The following is a 25,921-nucleotide window of genomic DNA, read 5'->3' as shown; positions in this document are numbered from 1 at the left end:
AGTGAGAGAATTGAATGTGGTAACATATATACATGTATGTTTGTTATTTCAAGCTATAAACTTGAAAGGAAAATAAAGTAAGAATGATAGATAGGGGCTGGGGTGTGGCAGTGGCAGAGCGCTTGCGTAGCATGTGTGAGGCAGTGGGTTCCATTCTCAGCACTACATAAAAATAAAGGTTCATCTACAACTAAATGTGTGTGTGTGTGTGTGTGTGTGTGTGTGTGTGTGTGTGTATGATGGATAATATCTCAGTCAAGCCAGATACACTGGGACCTACCTGTAATCCAGCTTCTCAGGAGCCTGAGGCAAGAGGATTGAAAGTTCGAGTCCATCCTGGGTACCCTATCTCAAAATAAAAAATGTGGAGATGTAGCTCAGTGGTAGAGCACCCTTGGGTTCAAGGGTTCAATCCCCAGTAACACACACACACACACACAACCACAGTTAAAATAGTTTATAAAGTTTATTAGACTGTTAGGTGCCTCATTTTTAGTAATACTGGGTGAACACAGTAGTGAATTTTTCTTATTGACTAATAAATATTTTCTAATGAATCTTAACTAATTGGGGACCTTCTGTTTTTAATGTCTCCGCAGACTGTAGTCAGCTTTTAACCTCTGGACCAGCTACATTGCCAGATCAGTTGATGGCCATAAGTCAGCCAGGCCAACCACAAAACGAGGGACAGTCACCTGTGACAACACTTCTTTCTCAGCAAATGCCAGAGAGTTCTCCACTGGCATCCTCTATAAATACCAACCAGAACATTGAAAAGATTGATTTGCTTGTTTCATTACAAAACCAAGGGAACAACTTGACTGGCTCCTTTTAACTGGATATGTAAGTATTGTATGTTGATGTCTTATTGAAAAGCATCAGTAGCTTTCATTCTTCTCAACAGCTTTGGTTTAAGTAATAGCACTACTTAGACTGGAAATCTTTTAAAAATGTGGCTTTTCCAAGATTGTCCCTTCCTTCCTTCCTTCCTTCCTTCCTTCCCCCCTCCCTCCTTCCTTCCCTACCCCCACTTCCTTCCTCCCTCCTTCCTACTGGGGATTGAACCCAGAGGTGCTTAAGTACTAAGCCACAATCCCCAGCTCTTTTTATTTTTTATTTTGAGACAGAGTCTCACTACATTGCTGAGGCTGGCTTTGAACTCGTGATCCTCCCACCTCAGCCTCCTGAACCTCTGGGATTCCAGGTGTGCACCGCCACATCCTGCCAATGGCGCTTGTTTTGTTCTAAACAAATTACTCTTGAATGGTATTTTATGGTCAGATTGTTAATATTAGGTATTTTTTTTAAATCTCTAAGTTTCTTTGCCTTGGGATGACAGAATATCTAATGAATGAAAATTGTATTTCCCTTATACTATATATTGAATATGGTCATGTCTCATTTCTTCTTTCTTCAAAAAATATTGAGTCACAGATGTCTGTTGTAGAACAAATATGATGAAGTTTCATTTATAATATTGCAACTTACTTTGGAATCATTCAAAGTGACACTTTATAAATGTTTTCCTTCCCTAGTGAGTTAATTAAACTTTTTTTCTGTTTTAGAAATTCCATGAAGAAAACCATGATTCCAAGATGTCCTGCAAACTTGTAGTTTCTTGAAGATTACTAAACTGTTACTTTCAAAACAAAACAATATGAAAAACTGTACTTGAGTAAATGGATAGATTTTACTCTGACTGCAAAAGAGCACACCTATGCTACCTGTTGCAGTGATTAGCCACCAATGTTAACATCTTGTTTTTTGTTCCTGATAACAATGATAACTGAGAATCTATTCGAGTTTCCAGCTGTTAAGAGAGTACAATTTAAATTCAAGACTGGACCACTCAGTTATTATTGCTATTAGGAAATAATAATTGTCATGTTTACTTTTGTTCTTCATTATTTTCCTCCCGCATTATTTTAGTTAAGTAATGGCTTATGAAAAAGTAAAATTCAATAATAACAAAGGCTGTGATTTTTTTTTTTCAATATAAAAAGCACAGCTGGTGGCCAAAGTGAAGAAATCTTTTCAGTTTTTATGAAGAAACTGAAGGGGTAACATTCTGACAAGTAAGCTGTATTAAGAACTCTACAGATAAGAGGACTTGATTAAAAGCAAAGGCAGATAACACACAAAACAGGACAGCTGGAATACTATTGGTTTTATTTTTCAAAGAATTGTTAGTTCTTTGTGTTTCTACTAAGGGCAAAGTTTAGCCATAACTGCATAGAAGAATCATTATTTTGCTCTGTGAGAAATGAAGGGGGTAATATATGATAATATATAGTCTAATATCCTCCTATAGTAGTTTAAACTGACGGAGTCATTTGAGTCTTCTTAATCCAGTCTTAGGTTGGCATTTCCTTTTTATATGCATCTATATTATTTTCCACCTCATGTTCACTTTATTTTAGATAACTGTTAATATACTACTGGCTTTGTGACCCTGTAGCAACTTAAAGGAAAAGGCCATTTTGATCCAGGGTGACGTAGCAATCCTGCAGCACAGGGCAAAGAGTTCTCTTTTAGAATTTATGGGAAATTGATTCCTGAGAAAACAATGTGGGGTTTTTGTTGTTGTTTTTTTGTTTTTTCCATGAACGGTGCTGTTCTGAAGTCTTTAAAATTTTCCCTCTAATAGAAAACAGGATAAATTTTCATTTACCAAAAAAAAAAAAAAAAAAAAAAAAAAAAAGGCAAACTAAAATTTCTTGAAACATTACTTCTCCCTGAGCTGCAGTGAGTATATTCACTTGTCACCTCAGTGCTTTACTGTTTGAAAATGGTCACTTACCTGATGGTTCCCACAAGCCTTAGGCTTTACAGGGTCATATCATTGACTTAAAATGAAGAATTAACTCGTGTTACATCTATAAAGAGCAAAATAACACACTCCAGAACTTGCAGTTGTAGCATTAGTTATACAGTTTCGGGTGTTCTTGCCACCCACGGGATGCCTGCTTCTACCACCTGTGTCTGGACACGTGCTTATGTCTCATTTTCCTTTTGGCTTGTGGAAAGCTGTCAATGCAGTGTAAGGCCAACGTGTGTGTGGCTTCTGTGTGTTGATGTGTTTTGGTATCCTTCTTTATTTCTTTTAAGTGTACAAAAAAATAGCCTGTTAATTGTTTTTGAAGGCTACTTTTCTGTTCATTCTTTTTCTATCCTGTACATTTATTTGAACTGTGGAATCGTGGTGTTTGGTTTTGTTTATGCAGCCAAATTTCTAACCCCTTTTTGTGATGGTCTTTCTTTGTTCTTTGAATGTGCTCTTCTAATTTGTTTTTTCCTCTTACTCTCATATTCTTTCTTCCACCCCCAACCCTTTCTCTTCTCTCTCTGATTGAGAGGCATTGAATTACGTTTTCAGTAGTACAGGCTTCTTGCCGATATGAAGGGAACTTTTCAGAAAGAGACCTACTCTGGGTCATTTAATTTTGAATACAGTTTTCAATCGTTCAAGTTTTGGATGGTTTATATCTAATGTGTGTTTCATTTTTTTGGAAAGCTATATTTTGTATTTAGGAAATGGTATACTATTTTGCTATTTGTACTGAGTGAGTACATTGGCATAAATATAGAAATTTATATATATACATATATATAAACTATTCTTTTTTTGCCACACATTTTTGTGGTAAATTTGTGAGTTTGTCTGATGTTCTACCACAACGTGGCGTCTGATAACAGTGAGGGGGGGTTTGTTATGTCTTTATTGAGATATTTAAGTACCTTTTGAAACAAATGACCTGTTCATCTGTAGCCATTCCATCAGGCAGTTCCTTGATGTTATTAGTGGGCTAAAGGCAGCTAGCTTACTGTGTGTTTGCTGGTCTCAGCAAAATGTTAAAGAGTAAGGAAACCTATTGAGGCAGTTGTGTCAAATGGTGTTTCACAAGAATGAGCCATTCAGTCTTTGCTCACTATATATTTAATATTTTATTATTGTTCTTATTGTTATTATTAATTGGCTTTCTGTATTCTATGCCTTTTATTTATAAAAACACTAAAAAAATCATGTTTGTAATTTTAATAACATTTTCCCCATCTTGTAATATCCAGAGCTACTTTATAAATTCTCTGAACCAAAAGTATTTTCCTCAATATATCTCTTTTCCCCAGGTCCCTATCAGGAGTAAATTACCAAATATAGTTCAGGTTGTGAGAAGGATCAACCACACAATCCAGTGCTTGTTTTAAAATGTAAAACTCTAACCCTAGAGGGTAATGTCAGAGAAAGCAGACTCAGAGTTATTAAAAGAAGAAATTTAAAAAAACAATAGTAGTAGAAATTTTTTTAAAAAATGTTTACTTCTCAATATTGTGAATTTTTTTCTGAGATCATGTAGGAGACTTAGGAAGTCTATTTGTTCACAAAGTTCCCATTGGAATGCTCGTTAATACTTTACCATGGCTGAAGTAGTGGCAAAAAGGCGGGCTTGTGTGGTAACTTCAGTCTGTTCTGTGGTTTAGCAGAAGTTTATCCTTACTTATGCTGATTGGCAATGCCAAGTCACTGGGACCAATTTTCTGTTTTGTAATATCTAAGTTTAGAACAGAACATAAACCTGAACTGTAGTGGTTTGATTGGATGAAGGCAGAAACCCCAATTTTTATTCTCATAAATTTTGTGGTTATTTATACAAGGGCTGTGCTATGCTACTATATTCTTAATCAATAATGATAGTTGTTTTGTTTTGTTTTGTTTTTTACATTGTTAAATGTTCCTTACCCCTAAAGGTCAATGTTAAGTACAACATTCTGAATATACAATTTGGTTACAAAGAGTATTTGTCTTTATGGAAGAGTTAGCTCAGTGGTTGATAATGTGTGCTAATTACTGTTTCCAAATAACTGTTACAAATTAGAGCTATATAGGAGAGAGACTCAGTAAGCCAGCAAAGACCTTGGAAAAAAACAATTTATTAAATTTATTTATGGCAGAAGGACCTAAAATAAACTGTGAACCACATTTTATTTCTTTGTTTTGGTACATTAAATTGTTCTTGTTTTTAGCAATTCACATAAATGCTTGGAGCTTATCTCTCTCTCTCTCTCTGTCTCCCCCCCCTTCTCTTTCTGTGCGTGTTATTCCTTATTATCATTCCATTATATATCCAAACCAATGAGAGAAAATAATTAAGTTATACTTTGCTTCTGAGCTTGATCATATTACCTTTGTGATTAGAGTATCATGTTTATAGTCTGCAAATCTATTGTCAGTCTTCCTAAAACAGGTTTTTAAAGGGCTTTGTTTATTATAGAGGCAGTATTAGTGAGGGATCATCCTTCTCTCCTTCCATCCTTTTTTTTTTTTTGGTAATATCATATGTGCTATAGTCTAGAATTTCATTACAAGTGCATTTATTGCCCATCAGAACCTTGGCTAATCAACCTGGGGAAAATACTGTCAAAGGAAATGAGGAAGAAGTTGTATCTATGTCCCTCCAGAACTACTATAATAATTCCTTTTGATCTTTTCCACCATTATAAATGCTTGTTTTGGAAAAATGAAATCCATTAGATACATCAACAAATAAGGACAGAATAAAATGATTTAATAATTCTTAAATTCAGCATAGTTATAAATATTTACTAGGAATAATCTGAATTTTTTATTTTTCTGGTGAAAATTCTATTCTGATATCTATTTCCTAATGGATTGAAAGTTACATGAAACCTGTTAGCTTTGTTCTGCATCTTGAACATAGGTTTCATCCTTAATGGTCATCTTATATCTGCAGGCTTTTGGTTATTTGGAAGAACTCAGTGAAAGCAAGTATGTGTAATTCAGCAGATACATTAGAAAACTAACTCAACAGCCGAGGGTGTAACTCAGTGGTAGCATGTGAGAGGCCCTGGATTTGATCCCCAGCATCACCAGAAAAAAAAAGAACTCAGAGTATATACACTAGTAAGATGAGTGGTAGAATCTCATCATATATTTAACAGAGGTTTTCCCTTCTGCCTGTTTGTGTCATAAGAGCTAAATTGCTTGTAATGTTCATAACATAGTAAATATCAAAATAATATCTACAATATCACTTGTAAGTTATCTCAGTACTCTAGTTATTTTTCAGATATATTTATTTCATGCCATTCTAAGCCTTGTTTATTGATAAAATTCTGTTTTTACTCTACTTGCTATTACAGGATATTTTTACATTAATATTTTGTATCTAGATTAAATGTTTATGGAAAAGTGCCTTTTTACCTTAAGAGTGCCCCCTTCGTATAACTCTATTTTTCTTTTGCCAGAAATATGTAAAAACCTGACTTTAATAGGTCCCAACTTTCACTTTTTCCATTTAGCCATTCTTTCCTACATTTTTTGACCACCATAGAAAATAACTTCATAAATTCCTTTGTCTTCAGAATAGCAGAAAGGGTGGCATTACTGGAATTGCTATCTATGAGACTCCATATGCACAAATGTGTATAGTTAAATTTCAAGAAGGAACTATTTAAACATCTTCTCTGATCTTAATTAGGTGATAAAATAAAATCACTAAAACAGAGGTTGGGTAATGTCAATTTTCTTAACTAAGCAGCAAAGTAGTTTACTTCTTGCCCATCAGAACCTCAGTTAATTTGCTCAAGTAAACTAGTGTCAAAAGAAATTATCTGAGTTCCTTCAGACCTAAGATGATAATTCCTTCCTGCAAGATACAGTTGAATTGAGTGTCCTGGTTTTTGTTAATTTTACTTCTGTTTCAGCTCCTTACCATGGGGTGGTGTTTGAAGAAGGGGCCATCAGCAACAGGTCAGGAGAGAAGTACCTTTGAAGTAGAGCTGCTTTCCCCATCCTGGTATTTTTGTGACTGTTAGTGGCACTGAAGACTGCAAACCTTTTTGCAGTATTCTTAATGCCCTATTGACATTATGCACTTTAATCATTCCAAAGAAGCCAAGAATGCTACATAGTAATGATTCCTTCTTAATGAATACATCTTAACTACTTAGAATACTCTGTCCCTTTTTACTTTAAATAGCTGACTTGGTATATAAGTATTGTGGAGATTTTCCAAATTGACTTTATAGTAGGTTTTAAGATTTTGAAATGTAATTAACTATTAAGGGAAAATTATTATACTTTAGCACATCACTTTAGAAACCTTAAAATGTTCAGCTTGCTAATCTGTTTGAGAGTTAATTAAAACTGAAACTAACCCCCTTCCTGTATATTTTGTGTTACGTATATAAGAATATTTTAGTGTATAGTTTTCTACATGTATAGTTTATGTAAAACTAGTGGTTCTCAAAATGTAGTTCTCAGCCCACCAGCTAGCATCAGTATCAGTAGGAAACTAATTGGAAATGTACATTCTTGAGCTTTAACCCAGACATACTGAATCAGGAATTCTGGAATGGAGCCCAGCAGTCTATAACAAGCCATCCCAATGATTCTTGATGCACACTATAAAGTTTGAGAACCAGTGGTATAAACTATTTCTAGTGAGAGCAAGAAAGTTTATTTTCCCACTCATAAATTTATACATCATTATTATTTGTGTAAATTCAGCTTAACATGATTACCTATAATCATTTATTGGCAATGATGATTCTCAGTATTGCCTATAAAATATGCATATTTTATGTACATATGCAATTAGTATAGTAATTGATAATTCAGTTAACTTAGTTTTGCATTTTCCTACCACTTACCAAAAAGTTTACATTAAATGACTGATTTAAATATACAGGTGCAGTGTTCTATATTTCTTTTTAATTGTTATGACATTTAAGTAGCTAAAATAATTGATGGGTGCTAAAGTCTTCTGTTTATCCATAAAATGGGTACATTGTGGGCAGTGTAATACAAACTTTATTTTCATTGCCTTTTACTTTACCAGCAAATCACAATTTTTTTGCTCTGGCTAGACCAACTCTCAGAACAAAATTATCATTCCTTGTTGTTACATTTGTATCTGAGATAGTAAATAAGATGGCTGGCCAGATCAACATAGCACCTTATTTAACTTGTAATAAGTAAAACTTCTTTAAAAGTACCTTGCTTGGTATAAGAATATTACATTAAAGACTTAGCTATTCTTGGAGCTTATGCTTCAGGTAAGAGTTATTTACTAAGATAAATATTAAACAAAATAACATTATATAATTTGGGCATTTCTCCCTTCTCAGTTGTATGCATCGTGTTAAATATGAACTAACACAAGATAAGTAGACATTTGTTTTTATTTCCTTGTGTAATTCAGTACCTCCACAATTATTCTAATCTCACCGTTTATAAATCACCAATTAATTCATGAAACAAAAATTCACTTTTCAGAATAAAAATAAATGTGTACTCCTAAAAATCGCCACTGCTATCTTTCTGTTATACTAGCAGTGGAAACAAAGTGGCTTACTCTAACACACTGGTGCTGGCAAACACATAGGCTGTTGGGAGATGCTCTGGTTACATTCCTCCTTTATTATTCCCACCTTATTGCATAATGTATTCCTATGCCCAAAGCATTCTGTCACAATTCTGTTCAACCCCAATTTGTAATACCTCCTTTAAAAATGTGTTTAACCATATCATCCCACTTGCTCTCTCACATCGGTTCACGTACACACACCCCACCCAGAAGACATGCCTGGTTTTAGGGACTGCTTGCTGCTGCTGCTTACTTTAGCTAATGAACCTCAGGACAACACACACACACACACACACACACACACACACACACACACACACACACACACACACAGATCTCAGATATTTGAAAGTGGGTTTGGAATCGATTCTGTGTCCAATAAAGAACTGTCCTTCACTGAAGTCATTGTGACCTTACTAGTTACAAACTGATTCAAATGAACTTGAGCTAATTTCTTTTGATCTAATGAATGTATCTGCTCACCTCATTTCCTTACATCTAATGATAAGCTCCAAGTGGTTGCTACTTTTTACACAACTTTTACTGAGTTTCATTCACTTCTTAGTCTCTTAATAAATGTGTACTACAAATATTTCATTAATCTGTTCTGAAGTGGTTTAGATACCATTCTGCCATTTAAATTTTTTATTTAATTGTATTTGCTTGAGCACACTGATCAACCACTGAACTGCCTTCTTCTGTTGTCCTGCAATGATATAAAGGTTACATTTTTGTGTATATGGCTTTCATAGTTGGAATTTCAGAGCACTGACACCAGATATTTTCAGTTTGTTCTTTGGGGGAATTTCATTTGCATCTGCGTTTTTAGCTATCTGTGATAACTTGTTAAATATTAAAAAGATATTTTGCTTCTATTGGAACATTTGTATACTCGCAACTATATTTCTGTAAACAGCTGCAGACAAAAATAAAAAAATGAAAGTTTTCATTTTGCAGTGGGTGACATTCTTTTTTTCCTCACTGTTGTGTGTGTGTGTGTGTTCATGAATGTCAATTTTGAGAACATGAGTATGTGGTTGAAATTATTAAATCATTAGGACAGATATATAAAATATAGAAATCTTGAGTAGTTATTTTGTGCATACCCTACATACTGCCAGGCAGAGTACAAATGACAGTATGACAGAATTGTTTTACTCAGTTTAAATGTTTTATGTTTAGTTTGTTTGGTGCTGGAAATTGAACCCAGGGTTCCTTTACCACTGAGCTACCTCCCCAGTCCTTGTATTTTTATTTTGAGATAGGGGTCTCTAAATTGCCCAAGCTGGTCTTGAACTTACGATCCTCCCGCCTCAGCCTCCTGAGTAGCTGGAATTACAGGGGTAAGCCACATACCCAGCTAAATGTTTTATGTTTAATAAAGCAGTACATACTTTTGATGAAAATCAAGTCTCCCTACTCTTCACCCAGAGGTAATCCCTTTTTATTTTTTTGGTAGTTATTTCCATATAGATATTTATTTCTGTATAGATTATTGTTTACCAGAGTGTGATGCATACAGCTACTAGTAGTACTCAGTGGTTTTAGCCAGGCCCCCTGGCACACACCTGTAACTATAGTGCCATGGGAAGCTGAGGTGTGAGGATTCCAAGTTCAAGGCCAGCCTGGGAAACTTAGTAAGACTCAGTCTCAAAATAAAAAGGACTAGGGATGTAGCTGAGTGGTAGAATACCCCTGGGTTCAATCCCTAGTACCAAAAACAAGCAACTAAATAAACTTTGGGGGCTGGAGTTGTAGCTCAGTGGTAGAATGCTTACCTAACATGTGAGGCACTGGGTTTGATCCTCAGCACCACATAAAAACAAAGTAAAGGTATTGTGTCCATCTAAAACTAAAGAAAAATAAAGTTTTAAAAAAACTTTTATGTGTAATAACCAGCTGCGTATATATAGCTCTGAGGTACAGTACTTAACATGTGTAGGGCCCTGGGATCTATACCCAGTACTGAAAAAGAAAAAAAAAGAAAATGTAATTTTTCTACCTATCAGATTATAAGAAAGTGTCAGATTAAAGAAAAACATTAAATAGTACTATAGATGATACATGTATATTATGAATATAGCTGGAAGCACACCTATAATTGCAGCTACATCTATAATTGCTTCAAAAGGCTAAGGCAGGATTGCAAGTTCGAGGTCATCCTGGGCAACTATAAAGACCCTGTCTCAAAGTAATATTTTTACTAAAGGAACTGGGGATGTAGCTTAGTATAGAACACTTGCCTAGCATGTGCAGGGCCCTGGGTTCAATCCCCAGCTCTGCAAATAAACAAAACAAGCTTAAGAGATACTGCTTTGGACGTTATGCTTATATCTCCTTTTCAAATATAGATAATTTTTATTACATTAAAACATATATCTAATTAAATTGCCATTTAGAAGGCCATATGTAGATTTCAAAAATATTGCCTTTCTAAGTAAGTTTAAAGTTGTGTTTTGGCATTTAGTGACTTCCAACAGCATTGAAAAGGAATAATAATAAAATTTGATATATACAAATATAAATTTAAACTTTGATCCAAAAATATAGCATATGTGAGCAATGATCCAAAGATCGGACAACAAGTGATCATGGTTGCCAAAAAATGCTTATGCATTTTCTTGCACAATTTAAATACAGTGTCCAAAATAAGAAAGGTAATTGTCCAGTTGTTTTATTGGTGCTTTATAATTATACCAAACAGTGGGATTCATTATGCCATGTTCTTACATGTGCATAACAGTTTAATCACTCATTCCCCAGTACCTTCCTTTTCTCTCTCCTTCCTCCCCTCATCCACTTGTATTCTACTGGTCTCCCATTATTGTTATTTCTATCCATTATAATTGTATATAACATATCTAAAGCAGGATTCATTGTGATATATTCAGAGATCAGTATAGCCTAATTGGTAGATTGTGTTCCCCACTATGTCCTCATTCTCTCCTCCATCTCCCTCCCTAATAGATCAGTTTTAATCCACAAGGGGCCAAGAGCCCTGCTCTGTCATCTCATAAGATTCTCAGCAGCCATAGGAGTTTAAAAGAGAAGTACTAATTGGTACTCTTGTAATCCATGTAAAAGCATGAGCTCTTGAGTTTATCTACCTGTATGTTGAGCCTGGATTCTCACACCTTACTGTGTAACCTCCATTCCTCAATTTCCTTTTTTATAAAGTGGAAACAATAAAGAACTCTCCTTATAGAGAGTTCAAGAGTTAAGCAAGTTAATCCCTGTTGAGTTACTCAGTTCATGGCGTAGTGTCTCATAAATCTTACCTTGGATTAGTATCTACTAGTGCTGATTGCTCTTTGCACTAAATACTATATAGTTTTGCTTTATTGAAAGATACATTCCTTGAATTGTCCTCAGCATCAAAATTTTCTGTTATCCCCATTGGCGTATAAATTTGCTATCTCATCTCTTAAAAAACCAAAAAAATAATTTTCTTGGATCATATATCCCCTTCCACACTATTTCCACTGCTCTTCCATTCTCTCTTGAGCTCATTCCAGACAGTCTCTCATAACACCATTCTACTGAAATAACTTGTCAAAAGCACCAAGGAAAGGCTTCTTCATGGCCAAGTCCAGTGGTCTCTTAAACCTCATCTTGCGTGGCTTATCAGCAATAGATGACACACTTGATCACTCCCTCCTTGATGCATTTTCTTGTCTTTCGGCATGCCACATGTGGTTACTCCTGTTCACTCTCATCTTGACCTCCTAACATTGAAGAGCCCTAGAAATCAATCTTAAGATACCTACCGTAGATCAGTGTGTATCTCTAGCCATTAATTTCTCCCTTAACTCCAGGTTTCTGATATCCAACTGCCTAGATCAGGTTGACCCAACTGGCTTAATCTCAAATAACGAGTCTGAAGCCAAAATCTGATCCCACCCCTTCTTTATTCTAAGTACTCAGGCCAAAATACCTTGGAGTTTGGGGATTTGACCTGGATCCAATCCATTATCATATCCTGTAACCCCAACCTTCAAAATATCTTTACTGCTCAACACAACCATTGCTATCACCCTAGTCCAGAGCATTTGTTGCCCAAATAATTGTAACAACTTCTCAACAAGTCTCCCTGTTTCTATCCTTGCCCCTTCCATTTGATGCCTCACATACTAATCAGAATTACCCTTTTCAAACATAAGTCAGATCTGTTACCTTCTGCTCAAAACCCTCCATGGACTTCCTATCCTTAATTCTTACAATGCTTATAAGAGCCCATGTGCTCTGATCCCAGCTATTGTCTGACCAGCCAATCTCCCCTTTCTCTGCCTCAAACATGACTCTGCAGGCTCCTGCCTCCAGGGTTTACACTGGTCATCCATCCTACCTGGATGGCACTTGAGATAGTGTGTCATTTCTCATTCTCACTTTATCAAGTCTTTACTCAAGTGTGGTCTTATGGGAAAGGTTTGTATTTATTTATTTAAATTTTTTAGTACTGGGGATTGAACCCATGGGTGCTTAACCACTGAACCACATCCTCAGCCTCTTATTTTTTTTATCTTGAGACAAGTTCTTGCTAATTTAGGGCATCCCTAAATTGCTGAGGCTGCCTTTGAATTTACCATCCTCCTAACTTGGCCTCCTCCCGAGTCACTGGGTGTGCACCATCATGCCTGGCTAGAAAAGTTTTTTTTTGATTGTCCTGTACAAAACAAAACTCCCTCGATTCCATCCCTATTTCCCCTTTTCCTTCCGAGGAGGACTTTTCACCACCTGATGTATTTGTTGACTACCATTCTTCACAAGACTGCAATTCCATGAGGGAAAGTACTTAATTCACTGCTGAGTCCCTAGTGCCTAAGAGTGCTGAGCCTGTTGATTGGACAAATCAAAATAAATAACTTACCCTAAGGCATTTGTTTACAGCATTTTCTGTTTTTCCTTGATTTCTTTTTTCATTTTTGTTTGTCTGTTTTGTACCAGGGATTGAAGCCAGGGGTGCTTAATCACTGAGCTACATCCCCAGTCCTTTTTAAAAATGTTTAATTTTTTTTTTGGTGTGGTGCTGGGAATCGAACCCATGGCCTTGTGCTTGCAAGGCAAGCACTTTACCCACTGAGCTATCTCCCCAGCCCCTTTAATTCTTTTTAAAATATATTTTTAGTTGTTGATGGACCTTTATTTATTTACACGCGGTGCTGAGAACTGAACCCAGTGCCTCACACATGTTAGGTGAGTGCTCTACCATTGAGCCAGCCACAACCCCAGCCTTATTTTTAATTTTGAAACAGTCTAAGTTGCTTAGGGCCTCACTAAGTTGCTGAGGCTGCCTTTGAACTGCCTCAGTTTATGAGTCACTGGGATTTCAGGTGTATGCGACTGCTCTTGGTTTGTTTTTGAGACAGCGTAGTCCAGTCCAGGCTGGCCTTGAAATTCTGCCTCAGCTTTCCAAATTACCTGGGATCGCAGGTGCATGCCCAAGAGTTTTTACTTGCTCTCTACCCTATCTTCTGGCTCTCTTTTCAATGTTTCTGAAATTTCCTGAGAGGATCATTATAGGTTGTTCCATGACCTTTCAGTCTGAAGCATCCCTGCTGGGCAAGCTCTCAAGTCACAAAACCGTAAAGGCTTCTTCCCCACATCCCATCTTCCACTAGTCTTCACTATGGCCTACGTGTCTCCAACATTAGCTTCACTGATACCGATAAGTATGGGTCTGTTATGTAAAAGATTAATTTTATTCATTTAATTTAGAGCAGAAATTTGTACAAAATTGCTGTGATGAGGAAGGCAACAGAAAACAATTTCACACTGAAACACCTAGCCATCTGCCATTGTGGATATTGTTGGAGGGCAAACATCCAGTGCTAGTCCGCAGCTGGCAAAGGAATTTCTCCCAATCAGTCCCCGTGACATCATTTCCTTACCAGGGCAGAGGCACTTTCCCGTTTTGTTTTTTTTTTTTTTTGTTTGTTTGTTTTCAGGCCACCTGGTTTTGCATCAATTCTCTTATTTTCTTGCAATGGACCACAAGAGGGCAGTCTTTTATCATATTCCACTTGAGTTGTGCCAACAAATGGAAAAGATGCATTTCAAAAATTTAAATGAGACAACATTCGCCGGGAGGCGGCGGCGGCGGCGGCGGCGGCGGCGAGCGCGAGCCGAGCGGCAGCCTCCGCGGCCGCCGAGCCCGGCATCCGCGCGGCCGGCGCAGCCCGGCCTCCGGTCACACCATGTCGGTGAACATGGACGAGCTGCGGCACCAGGTCATGATCAACCAGTTCGTGCTGGCCGCGGGCTGCGCGGCCGACCAGGCGAAGCAGCTGCTGCAGGCGGCCCATTGGCAGTTCGAGACCGCCCTGAGCACGTTTTTCCAAGAAACCAACATTCCCAACAGCCACCACCACCCCCAGATGATGTGTACTCCCAGCAACACACCTGCCACACCACCCAACTTCCCCGATGCGCTGGCCATGTTCTCCAAGCTTCGCACCTCCGAGGGCCTGCAGAGTAGCAACAGCCCCAAGACTGCGGTGGCCTGCTCGCCCCCTGCAAACTTCAGTCCCTTCTGGGCCTCATCCCCACCCAACCACCAGGCTCACTGGATCCCGCCCTCCTCCCCAACCTCTTTCCACCGCCTCCACTGCCCACAGCCCACGAGGCCCCCTGGAGCACAGCAGGGGGGCGCCCAGCAGAACGCCATGGCAGCGATGGATGGCCAGAGATGAGACTGGATGCCTCCAAGCGCTGGGCTGGAATGGGGGGCAGTCCGGGGTCGTGGGGACACAAGAGGGTCAGGGAGGGGGAAGCTGGGGAGGTCCGGGGTTTCCTGAAGATCGCACTGGAAGATTTTATAAAAGAATTTTTGTGGGTGGGGGGACAGTAAACTTCCTGGGCCACTTGGGTCCCTCAGGAGTTTCTCTTTGGGCAAGTTTTTTTTTCTCTTTTTAATATATAACTATAATATATATGAATATATAAATATAACTAATGTATGTGAGCATGAGGCGGACACGCCTGAGGTGCTGGGATCAGAGGGGAAGAGCCGTGAGAGTCCTTCCCTGACCAGCAGCTCTTCCCCCAGTGTGGTCTCGGGGCAAAGGGGTGCTTCAAAGTCAGATGGAGTGGCCTTTGCCGTCAGATGGCTGTGAGCTACCTTCACTCAGAATTCATACGTGCCATTGGGAAGACCCCAACCTTTCCCATGCTGGGGCAGCCACTTAGCAGCTGCAGGAGAGGCCCCAGAAAGGCCCTCTTGGCATCATGGGACTCTCCCTGCCCCCTAGCCCCATCAGTGCTGTGCCTAGATGCTTCATCTCCTCTGCTACCCCTGATTGTTGATTGTGGTCCCTCTGGTGGCTTTGCATCTGGGTGTGAAAGACTTACAGGACTAAAGAGCTGACTTGGGTCAAAGGTGAGGCTCTGCCCAACGGGGCCCTAACTGTCCTCTCCCTGGCTGTCCCCTGGGCGCCCAGCCTTTACCCAAGTGTGTCCAGGGTTGGAGGAGCTGTACACAGGAGAGCTTACCTTTGGGTCGAGTTCCTAAATCAAAATCTCATCTCACCAGGGTGAATTTTAATTTAAAAACGTAAAGAGACTTTTCTAACTTCAAAAAAAAAAAAAAATTTAAATGAAAAATTAGAATCTTATGCCAAAATTGGGGGCTGGAGACATAGTTTAGTAGAATACTTGCTTAACATGACTGAGACCCTGGGTTTGAGCCCCAACACCAAAAAATAAATTCACCAAAATTATTTATCAAAGTTAAAAACTCTAGGCCTGCAACTCCATTCCAAAAGTCATGGGATAAAAACATTCTTGGTGTGGTGGTGCATACTTGTAATCCCAGCTACTGAAGCAGGATAATCACAAATTCGAGGCCTGCCTCAGCAGCTCAGTGAGACCCTGTCTCAAAAATTAAAAGGGTTGGGGGGCTGGGGTTGTGGGTCAGTGGTAGAGTGCTTGCCTAGCATGTGTGAGGCCCTGGGCTCGATTCTCAGCACCACATATATATAAATTAAGGTATTGTGCCCATCTATCAGTAAAAATATCTTTAAAAAAAAGGGTCAGGGATATAGCTCAAGTGGTAGAGCACCCCAGGGTTCAATCCCCAGTACCCAGACAAAACAAAACAAAATATCCTTCAAAGAAAAGATGATACAGAAAATAGCCTTTCAGAAGTCCATATAGATCAGAAAGTTGTTTTTTTTTTTTTTTTTTTTTTTTTTTGTGGAAGGCTACTGTTAACTATTGAATAGCAGATGTAGGTTGTGGATATGTTGATTTATTTTTGCAACCATTAAATTAGAAGATTGAGGTAAAGAAAAGACTTATTAGCTACTCATTTCAAGGAATCTGTGTACTATATAGAAACAGAAGCTGAAGAAAGAGTAACACATGAGGTGCATTAGTCACTGTGTAGTAATCGAAACCAATAAGTGTCAAGAACAAGCATTAGATTGCTAACTAGTAAGCAAGTTCAGTCCCTTAGGCTAAAGGGAGGCAGTCACTTGTTTCTCTGAGCAATTCCCTTCTGCCAAAAACCACAGAGGTAATTAAAAGAAACAGATCTTTAGAGAATTGGATATTATCTAGCCCTTTAAAAAGGAATTAAATTGTGTAGATGACCTTAAAAGAATATTTTCTAGCATATATCATCTATCTATACTTATCTGTCTGCTTTACATCCCAAATGGCTTCTAGAACCTAATAAGATTTGGGTTATATGTCATAATAGCAATCATTAAGAATCAGTTGCATTTAATAGTAAAACTATCCAAAAATATATAAATGCAGTCTACTCCTTCTCCTTTTCATTCCTTGTGGGGGAAAAAAGAAAAAGAGAGAGAGAAACCCAAATCTTAAAAACTAAAGCAAGTAAGGGGAACTGAAAAAAAAGATACCTAGAAAGGGATTCAAGTTTTATTGAATCTTATTTTCTGGCTTTGATCTGGTTGTCAGTTGGAATGGACTTGCCCAGGTGATGGCCCACAGAAAGGCCAAATTTCTTGTTTTTCTGCTCCTCTTGTACCTCTTTTTTCAGTAAGAATCCTGTCTGGAAGTCTAGATCAAAGAGGCTGCTTGGAGCAAAATACAGTGGTGTCTCATCCCAAACGTTCTCCAGGCGTTTCTTCCATCCTTCCAGGACCTGAGTTCGGGCCTCTGGTGGAAGGTACCCAATGCTATATGTCAGTTGTGGTTCTAAGACTTGGAAACCGCAAAAATGCAGAGTGCCACTCTAGGGAGACATGAAACACAGAGGTAAGTCATGGACTGATTCTATGCAGTTTGTACTGAAAAAAAAAAAAAGAAAGAGAGAGAGAAAGAAAGAAAAAGAAAGAGAAAGAAAGGAAGGAAGGAAAGAAAGGAAAGGAAGGAAGGAAAAAAGAAAGGGAAGGGAAGGAAGAAAGGAAGAAAAAGGAAGGAAGGAAGGGAGGAAGGGAGGAAGGAAGGAAGGAAGGAAGGAAGGAAGGAAGGAAGGAAGGAAGGAAGGAAGGGAGGGAGGGAGGGAGGAAGGAAAGGAAGAGAAGGAAGGGAAGGAAGGGAAGGAAGGGAGGAAGGAACCAAAACTCCAAACTTTGGTCTGGGCTTCCCCATGAGACTCCAGTAAGGAGGTCTGAGGTACCCTGGGGAATTACAATTCTATTCTCTCACCTTCTGCCCTCCCTACCTAGCTGTTACCTGTCTGAGCCTATCCAGCTGTGCTCTTTAAAAGAACAAAACCTTGAAAGCGTGCCAACCTGGATCCTCTGCCAAATGTGCTGCAAATTCTATTACATTAGGGAGAGTTTCAGCTTCTTGGCAGCTGACTCTTGCCAAGACGTGCAGATGTGCATTTCTCCGCCTCTCCACAGAACAAGATGGGTAGTAACAAAGGATCTTCCCTTAGAATAGATGACCCTGAGAGTCCAGTGACATCAACAAGCCCACCTCAGACTTCAGTTTTATTTATCTCTAAAACAGGCTAGACTGAATCATCCTTTAAATTGTCCTGGGCTCTCATAGTCTGTGAGACTGTGGCAGAAACTTGGAGAAGGCCAGGAAGATTAGAGAGAGACGTGAGTAATGCAAAGGGACCAGGGTCCTGGGAGAGGCCCGTGTGCACTAGTTCTCGGTTAGGAGAGAATAATGTTTGACCACCTGTACACAAAGAAGATTGCTAGAAACACAGGCACCTAGGAAGTCAGGCAAGCTCCTAAAGAGAACTGCCAGCAGTTCTCAATCACTACTATGTGGTTTTTGTTGTTGTTGTTGTTGTTTGTTTGTTTGTTTTTGATGGGTCTCACTGTGTTGTCCAGCTGGCCTCGAACTTGCAATCTTCCTGCTTCAGCCTCTTGAATAGTTGGGATGACAGGCATGCACCATCATGCCCAGCTATTACCATACTTTTATCTCCACACCTCATGTCTATCTTAATTCCCCTGAAGGATCATGAAAAATGAAGTACCTGAATTGGCCAGAGAATGATGTTCATGTCCCCGTGGACACCCTGAAGGGAGTACATGGAGCCACTGCCACCAGTGGTGATGGAAAGGATGGCCTTCTTATTCTGTGAAAGAGAAAACAAGTTCATTACCCCGCCTCTCTCTGGTCACAGTAAATTAATGAAACTGCCCCAGGGAAAGGGGCAAGCCCACACAAGCCCACCCTGTTCATACTCTGGCTCCTCTGAGCCACCCGGCATGACCCTGTAGAAGTTTCAGCCTAGCTGGTCTACAGACAGATGGCCAGGGCCAGCCAAGGGTTTCACACACCTGCATGTGGCCAACAGGTTGAAGTTGTCATAGTCCCCAAACCAGCGTTGGCTGCCTGGGTGGAGTTACTTGTTGTTTTTAATCCATCTGCCCACGGTGCTAGGCGTAAGACCTTTCCCCTAAGAGTGTCAAAATGTTTCCTGTGTAGTATTTGGGTCTCCAAGAGACAAGACAAACTTTCTTTATTTTTGTAGTTCGGTGGATTGCACCCACAGCCTTGCACCTGCTAGGCTCTGCCACCGTGTCACGTCCTGGCCGCCACGCCACCATTCTAGCTTAATCTAATCCCCTAAATCCTCTTTTTTTTTTTTTTTTTTTTCCTTGAATATTTTTAAACAAATTCCAAACATCACATCATTTCATCTATAAAAACCTAGTTACGGGGCTGGGGCCGTAGCTCAGTGGCAGAGCACTTGCCTAGCGCATGTGAAGCACTGGGTTCAATCCTTAGCAGAACCACATAAAAATAAAAATAAAAATAAAAGTATTCTGTCCAAAAACAACAATAACAACAACAACAAAAAAACCTACTTACGCATCTCTCCCCAAAGACCTAGAGCCTGGCTGTGGTGCCTGGCTGTGCTCCGAGTTTTGCCTAGGATAGAATCTACCCAGAATCTAGCTGTCAGAAAACTCAGAACCGTTCACCTACCCGGAAAGGACCGTTGTCATACATGGCAGCATACGTGTAGGCAAACTCTCCTACAAGCACTCGCTCAAACCAGCCTTTCAGTATGGCAGGGACTCCAAACCACTGCAGGGGGAACTGGGGACAGAAGACAGTCAAGAGGTCAAAGCAGGCCTCACACAGAAGACTCAGAGCACTGGCTCTGTCATCCCCTCTGGAGGAGTTGGCACATTCAGGAAAAGAAAACTGGCAGGGTTCAGTGGTGCATGCTTGTAGGTCCAGGAGGCTGAGGTGGGAGGATTGCTTGAGCTCAGGACTTGGAGGCCAGCCTGGGCAACACAGTGAGACCCCCACCACCACAAAATAAATAAATAAATTAAAAAGAAACACATACGGCATGAAACTCAGAATAACAAGAAAATTATTGTCCTTGCTCAGCCAACTTGGCACTATGGTTTCTGACTAAAAATGTAAATATTGGCTGTATCTGAATAAAGCCATATGCAAATAAGATTCATTTTTGTGAAATCACACTTGGCAGCAAAGTCTAAATAGCAAGGATTTCAGATAAGATTTGTTTCAATGTGTGATGCCTAAAATCAGTATTTCCCCCAAGAGTTTACATTAATAGGTGTAGCACCAAAAATATGACTGTCCCTTGTACACATCTCTGTAAAAATAAACAAAAACACTAAAATGCAAACAGTCAGTGTGAATAAGGTTTATCAGGGAATTCCCATGAGAAAGTCTTATCTTTTTTTTTTTTGTACTAGGGATTGAACTAGGGATTGTACTAGGGATGAGCTACATCCCCAGCCCTTTTTATTTTCTTTTGAGACAGGATCTCACTAAGTTGCTTAGGGCCTTGCTGAATTGCTGAGGCTGGCCTTGAACTCCTGACCCACCTGCCTCAGCCTCCTGAGTCGCTGGGATTACAGGCGTGCACTACCGTGCCCAACTCATTGTCCTATCTTTAAATCGTGAATCAAGGAGAAATTCTTATATGGTCCTTAGTCTGCTATTGTCAGGGCAAGAAGTCAGATAAACCAGGTGTGTGGGGGCACACACCTGCAATCCCAGTGGCTCAGACTGAGGCAGGAAGATTGCAAGTTCTCAGCAACTTAGTGAGACTCTCTCAAAATAAAAAAGAAAAAGGGCCACAGGTGTAGCTCAGTGGTAAAGTACCCCTGGTTCAATCCTTAGTACCTAAAAAAAAAAAAAAAAAAGACTGCCATAGTGCACTGATTTTGCCAGAATAAGACTTTACCTGACATCTTTCATAAAACTGTTATAATACACAAATCTGCAGTGTTTACATTTGCCCTTAGTGCTGTTTGGCAGTGCACAACCTGCATGGTTATACTGATAATGAAGAAAACTTAAACATAAAGTAAATGCCAAATGTAAAGACCATCCAGGTTCTTTCCAGTTCCAAAACATGGTGATTCTGGAACTGAAAGCTGCCCTGGCTGCTGCCTTGCTATTCTACAATATGATGCAGCAGAAAATGTGGCTCAAGCCCAGGGTGGTAGCACACACCTTAATCCCAGTAACTTGGACAGCTGAAGCCAGAGGACTGCAAGTTAAAGGCCTGGGCAACTTAACAAAAACATAAAAAGGACAGGGGAGTAACTCAGGTAGAGCAGACCTCTGGGTTCAATCCCCAGCCCTGGGGGGAAAGAGGGAGAAAAGAAAATGTGGGTCAAAGAGTCATCCTATGTTCTCTGGGGTAGAGCACTTGCCCAGCGTAACCAAAGCCCTGGGTTGATCCCCAGGGAAAAAAAAGAGGAAAGGAAAAATGGCCTCCTTCAGGACACCAGCTAACAGCCTGGGCATCAGTTCATAACCACAGTCTCGGGGAAGGAGAAAAGACTTTGAGGGTCCGTTGCTGTGCAGCTGAGCCTGTTCCACCCCCCTTGTGGAACTCGCCATGCTCGGTATCAGAAGGCGGGTGGGAACTGGTAACCGCGAAGTCATTGGATGCAGTCTGGCACTCACAGGGAAGATGCCAACAGGATGGACACACTGTCCAGTGTTGTCTGCTAAGCAGAGAGATGGCTCTGGGGAGAAGAAAAGCCACAGTGTGCTGCAGGAACATATCCAGCAGGGCCAGAGCCAGGACCCTGCACCGGCAGAAAAGTTAGTGTCTCACACATCACTCAGCAACCTGTTTGGGACTCTCAGGAAGAGACGGGAGAAGTGCAAACTTTGAGAGAATCCATCAGGGACCACTAAATGAAGGGAAGATTAGATATGCTGGAGAAAATAAGCTGAAGGCTTATCTGTCCTTGTCATGTTCCCATGTGCAAAAAGTAATACAGCCAGGTTCACAACAGCTGTAAATCAGTTACACAGCACCTGTGAAGCAATCACCTTTAATCACAGAGAATGCAGCAAAATGGGGTAAGTGTTCTGTGTTCCACAGATAATTAAGTGACATGTCTAGGACAAAAGAACACAAGTGTCCCTCTTTTTGGGGGGAGGTGTGGGGGCGGGCAGGATGGGGACTGAACCCATGGTAGACAAGTGCTGTACCTCTAAGCAACATCTCCAGCCCTTTTTATTTTATTTCATATTCAGATAGGGTCTCAATAAGTTGCCCACATTGGCCTCAAACTTGGATTCTCCTGCCTCAGCCTCCTGAGTAGCTGGGAATATGGCTGTGTGCCGCTGGGCCCGGCTATCAACCCTGCTTCTGATGTCCTGTCCTTACTATACCTGAAATATCACCAGGTCAGCAGCTTCCAGCTTCTTTTGTTCAGCCACAATATCTGGGCTCAGGCAGCCCTCTTTATACGCTAGACAAGACTCGACAGTGTACTGGAAATTCTCAGGGTCCTTCAGTTTACCTGCCAAGAGGAACAAGAGAGGTTGAGGCCAGAGGGGCCAAGGATGGGCCACAGAGTCCACAGGCAAACAGTTCCGCAAAGAACAAATTAGAGGGGGAGGGTAGCCCCTACCTGTGATGTCCTTTCTGGAAATGATGGGATTGAAGTTCATGGCATAGAGGTCAGACTCGGCCACCTCCCATCCGTTCCTCTTCAGAACCTCCACGGCAGCCTCTTTCATGGCGTAGTTGAAGGATGTCCTCTCAGAGTGAGCCAGCACGATCAGTGCTCTTCTGACTACGGAGAGACACACATGAGGTGTTACAGGGTGAGGATCCCTCATCTGAAATGCTGGCAACCAGATGTGTTTCAGATTTCAGAGTTCTTCAGGTTTGGGAATATTTGCTTAGACTTTATCAGTTGTACACACCTCCCCCAAATTAGAAATCCAGAGGGCTCCAAAACCCAACATCATGTCAGCCCTCAAAAAGTTTCAGATTTGGAGCAGTTTTGTTTTCAGATTTTGCTGTACCAACCAGCAAAGCTTGAGCTGTAGGGAGCAGGGGACCATAAAGGAAGAGGTTGCTTTTTGAGACATGAGGTTATTAGTATGCGTCTCAGTCTCTGTGTTGTTGCTGTAAGTGAATACCACAGACGGGTAATTTATGAAAGAGGTTTATTTGGCAGAGAAGGAAAGGGATTGTGGCTGACTATTTTAACGGAGAGGATTGTTATCAGTAAAAGATTTATCACCCACATGATCCTTTTGCAGGAAGAATAACCAACCGAAGAAAACCTACTAGAAATACAGGGCAGTTTTGGGTATTTTGCACCTGTTCTATTCTTATTTGACTCCGGGAGAGAATGTGGGTGTGAATCCCATACATTGCTTCAAATAAATGTTCTGGATGCTTTGGTCAATATTTCAAGATTTAGTTCACTGGGTAAAGCTAAAACCAGTTATAGGGGCCAGGTGTGGTGGCGAACAACTGCAATCCCTGTGGGTGGGAAGGATGAGGATTGCGACTTCAAAGCCAGCCTCAGCAAAAGTGAGGCACTAAGCAACTCAGTGAGACTCTGTCTCTAAATAAAATACAAAATAGGACTGGGGATGTGGCTCAGGGTAGTCGAGTGCCCCTGAGTTCAATTCCCCTTACCAAAAAAAGAACAACAGTTACAAAAGATCCAGAGCTTGTGCTGGGGATATAGCTCAGTTCATAGAGTGCTTGCCTGTCAAGCACAAGGCTCTGGGTTCAATCCCTGGCAGTGCAAAAAAAAAAAAAAAAATTCATATCTTCCCATTCCCCCTCAATACCACCCTCCCCCTCTTTTTGTGTTTGTTACACATATAGAACATACGATGGAACTATGGAACTGAAAAATCAGAAAATAGTTCTTGCTCTAATTGGAGGAGGGGTGCCAGGGTCTCAGGGCAGCTGAAGAATGCAGTAGACCCCCCCCCCATCCATGGTTTTACTTTTCATGCTTGCAGTTACCTTTGGTCAATACAGATCCAAAAGTGTTACATGGGAAGATATCAGAAAGAAATAACATAGGTTTTAAGTACTCTTTATTACAGCATATTGTTCTCTCTTATGGTACTACTTAATTAAATAAACTTTGTCACAGGTATACAGGTGTAGGGGAAAACAGTATACATAGCTTTCTGTACTGTCTATGGTTTCAGGCATCCTTTGGGGTCTTGAATGTTCCCACAGAAAGGGGAGCGGGGCTACTACAGAGGGAAACAGCAACTAACACTCATGCTGGAAGCCTTACAGCCATTAAAAACCCTTCCCTGCTGTCACTCGCAGCCACTCAAGCTGTGGTTTCCAACCAGCAAATCAGACCTTTTTGTAGAAATTCTCGCAACTGCAGATTGCCATCTGCAATGACAATCTCCTCCCCTACTTACTTTTACCAAAGTGAGATTCAGTGAATTCATGTGTTCTTACAGGAGTGCTAGATTCAGAGAAAGAAATGGCAAAAAGGTGGAGTACTTCCCCGCTTGAGGAAATGCTTTCTAAATAAATCTAAGTGCTGTCCATTCTCAGAATGAGGTCCTCTGGCAGTCGACCGGAGGTGTCACAGCTGGTCAAGTATGTATTCAGAGGCCAGTCAGCCCACCAGACAGAGTTGTGGTGACCTCTAAGGACCCCAGGTGATGGCAAGGGCAGGGACTGTCACTAAAATGGACCCAAGACCAAATCAGGTTTGCCCAATCCAACAGTCATATTGGAAAGTGTCTCCCAGGAGTTGGTTCTGGTTTCTATCTAACTAAAGGCAGCCAGGCAGCTGTTTTACCAGCTCCAGTCCCCAGTTGCCAGATTTTCCTATTTTCTTCCAGAAACTAGGAATCCATACTTTTTAAAATAAAATACCCCCCCCCCCCCCCACCACCCCGCTTGAGACAGGGTCTTGCTAAAACACCCAGGCCTGCTTCAAACTTGTGATCCTCCTGCTTTAGGCTCCAGAGTAGCTGGGATTACAGGGGCGCGCCACCGTGCCTGGCACCTATTTGTATTTTAAATGTCCTGGCAAGTTATTCCAAGGTGTTTCAAATACTACCAGGTCACTGGGCCAGACATGGCCTCTGATGGTCGGTGTCCGACTCTGACCGCAATTTTTGCTACCACGCCTAAGTCCCAGAGTTCCTGAAGCTGGGCTGAAGGAGGATCCCAGACTCTGGAGTAGTAACGGAAGCCCCGTTACCAGATGGGTCAGGGCGCACCCCGGGACTCTAATCGCTTCACTTTTCAGTTTGAGTCACGGGCCAAAACTCAAAGCCAAAACCCTGCATCCTCCTTCAGAGGAACCGCGATCTAGACGGCCGTTAACGCAGCCAGCAGCACTCACCGGCCATGGCTCCCACAGAGCGAGGCAGAGGAGCAGACCCGAGCGCTGATTGGTTGGAATGCTGGTTGCCAGGCGACCCCTGGGGGCGGGGCAAGGAAGTCCAGGGGCTGCGCGAGCTCCAACGCGGGAGGTATTCCAAGTGCTGGGCACCCGCGGGTTTATATCCCGCCTGGCCCAGCCCAGGTGACCAGCGAGGGCGGGGCCGGACAACTGCACCCTGGGGCCCTGGGCAGAGGACGCCAGGGCTGAGATACAGGAAGTCAGGGGGGCCTGCGCCCTGGATGTGGAAGTCAAGAAGGTTTTCTTGGGGTCAAGGGGGCCTGAAGGATCTGGGTGGGTGTGGGAGGCACCCTGTCCTAGGACCACCTGAAGATGCAAAAGGGATAATTCCCCGTGGAGGCCCAGCCTCTGTTGGATTTTGGGAGTCTGGCCTTTCCCAGTCCCATAAAAAGAGCTTTTTTACCCAAAGGGGTGGACAAAAAACTAGGTGAGTTGGGGGCTGGGGTT

General features: G+C 41.0%; 3 protein-coding genes across 12 annotated transcripts in view; 2 read left to right on the top strand and 1 right to left on the bottom strand.

The window, feature by feature from the left end:
• Positions 1-9,336, top strand: part of NFAT5 (nuclear factor of activated T cells 5) — a 111,580-nt gene extending 102,244 nt beyond the window's left edge. For all 7 annotated transcript variants that reach the window (XM_079116838.1, XM_079116836.1, XM_079116837.1 and 4 more), the window contains 2 exons: positions 600-843; positions 1,566-9,336. In XM_079116838.1, the coding sequence (XP_078972964.1) occupies positions 600-835 (236 nt within the window). In that variant the 3' untranslated portion in view covers positions 836-843; positions 1,566-9,336. The remainder of the gene's footprint in view (positions 1-599; positions 844-1,565) is intronic.
• Positions 9,337-14,485: 5,149 nt separating this feature from the next.
• Positions 14,486-15,955, top strand: LOC306647503 (UBA-like domain-containing protein 2). Its single transcript, XM_079116928.1, has one exon. The coding sequence runs from the start codon at positions 14,582-14,584 to the stop codon at positions 15,074-15,076; it is 495 nt and encodes a 164-aa protein (XP_078973054.1). The 5' UTR covers positions 14,486-14,581; the 3' UTR covers positions 15,077-15,955.
• Positions 15,956-17,250: 1,295 nt separating this feature from the next.
• On the bottom strand, positions 17,251-25,436 carry NQO1 (NAD(P)H quinone dehydrogenase 1). 4 transcript variants are annotated; one of them, XM_079116919.1, is made up of 6 exons: positions 25,415-25,436; positions 22,691-22,855; positions 22,449-22,579; positions 19,755-19,868; positions 18,796-18,897; positions 17,251-17,586 (listed from the first exon to the last, which is right to left on the bottom strand). In XM_079116919.1, the coding sequence occupies exons 1-6, from the start codon at positions 25,419-25,421 to the stop codon at positions 17,281-17,283; spliced, it is 825 nt and encodes a 274-aa protein (XP_078973045.1). In that variant the 5' UTR covers positions 25,422-25,436; the 3' UTR covers positions 17,251-17,280. The 4 variants fall into 4 exon arrangements, with proteins under 4 accessions (XP_078973045.1, XP_078973046.1, XP_078973043.1 ...); XM_079116920.1 differs by lacking the exon at positions 25,415-25,436 and adding an exon at positions 24,474-24,896; XM_079116917.1 differs by lacking the exon at positions 25,415-25,436 and adding an exon at positions 23,316-23,689.
• Between the last annotated feature and the right edge of the window lie 485 nt (positions 25,437-25,921).

Source organism: Sciurus vulgaris, assembly GCF_902686455.1.
Source record: "Sciurus vulgaris genome assembly, chromosome: 17".
Lineage (NCBI taxonomy): Eukaryota > Metazoa > Chordata > Mammalia > Rodentia > Sciuridae > Sciurus > Sciurus vulgaris.
The sequence above is the reverse complement of the archived record's forward strand: the minus strand, read 5'-3'. Positions and strand labels throughout refer to the sequence as shown.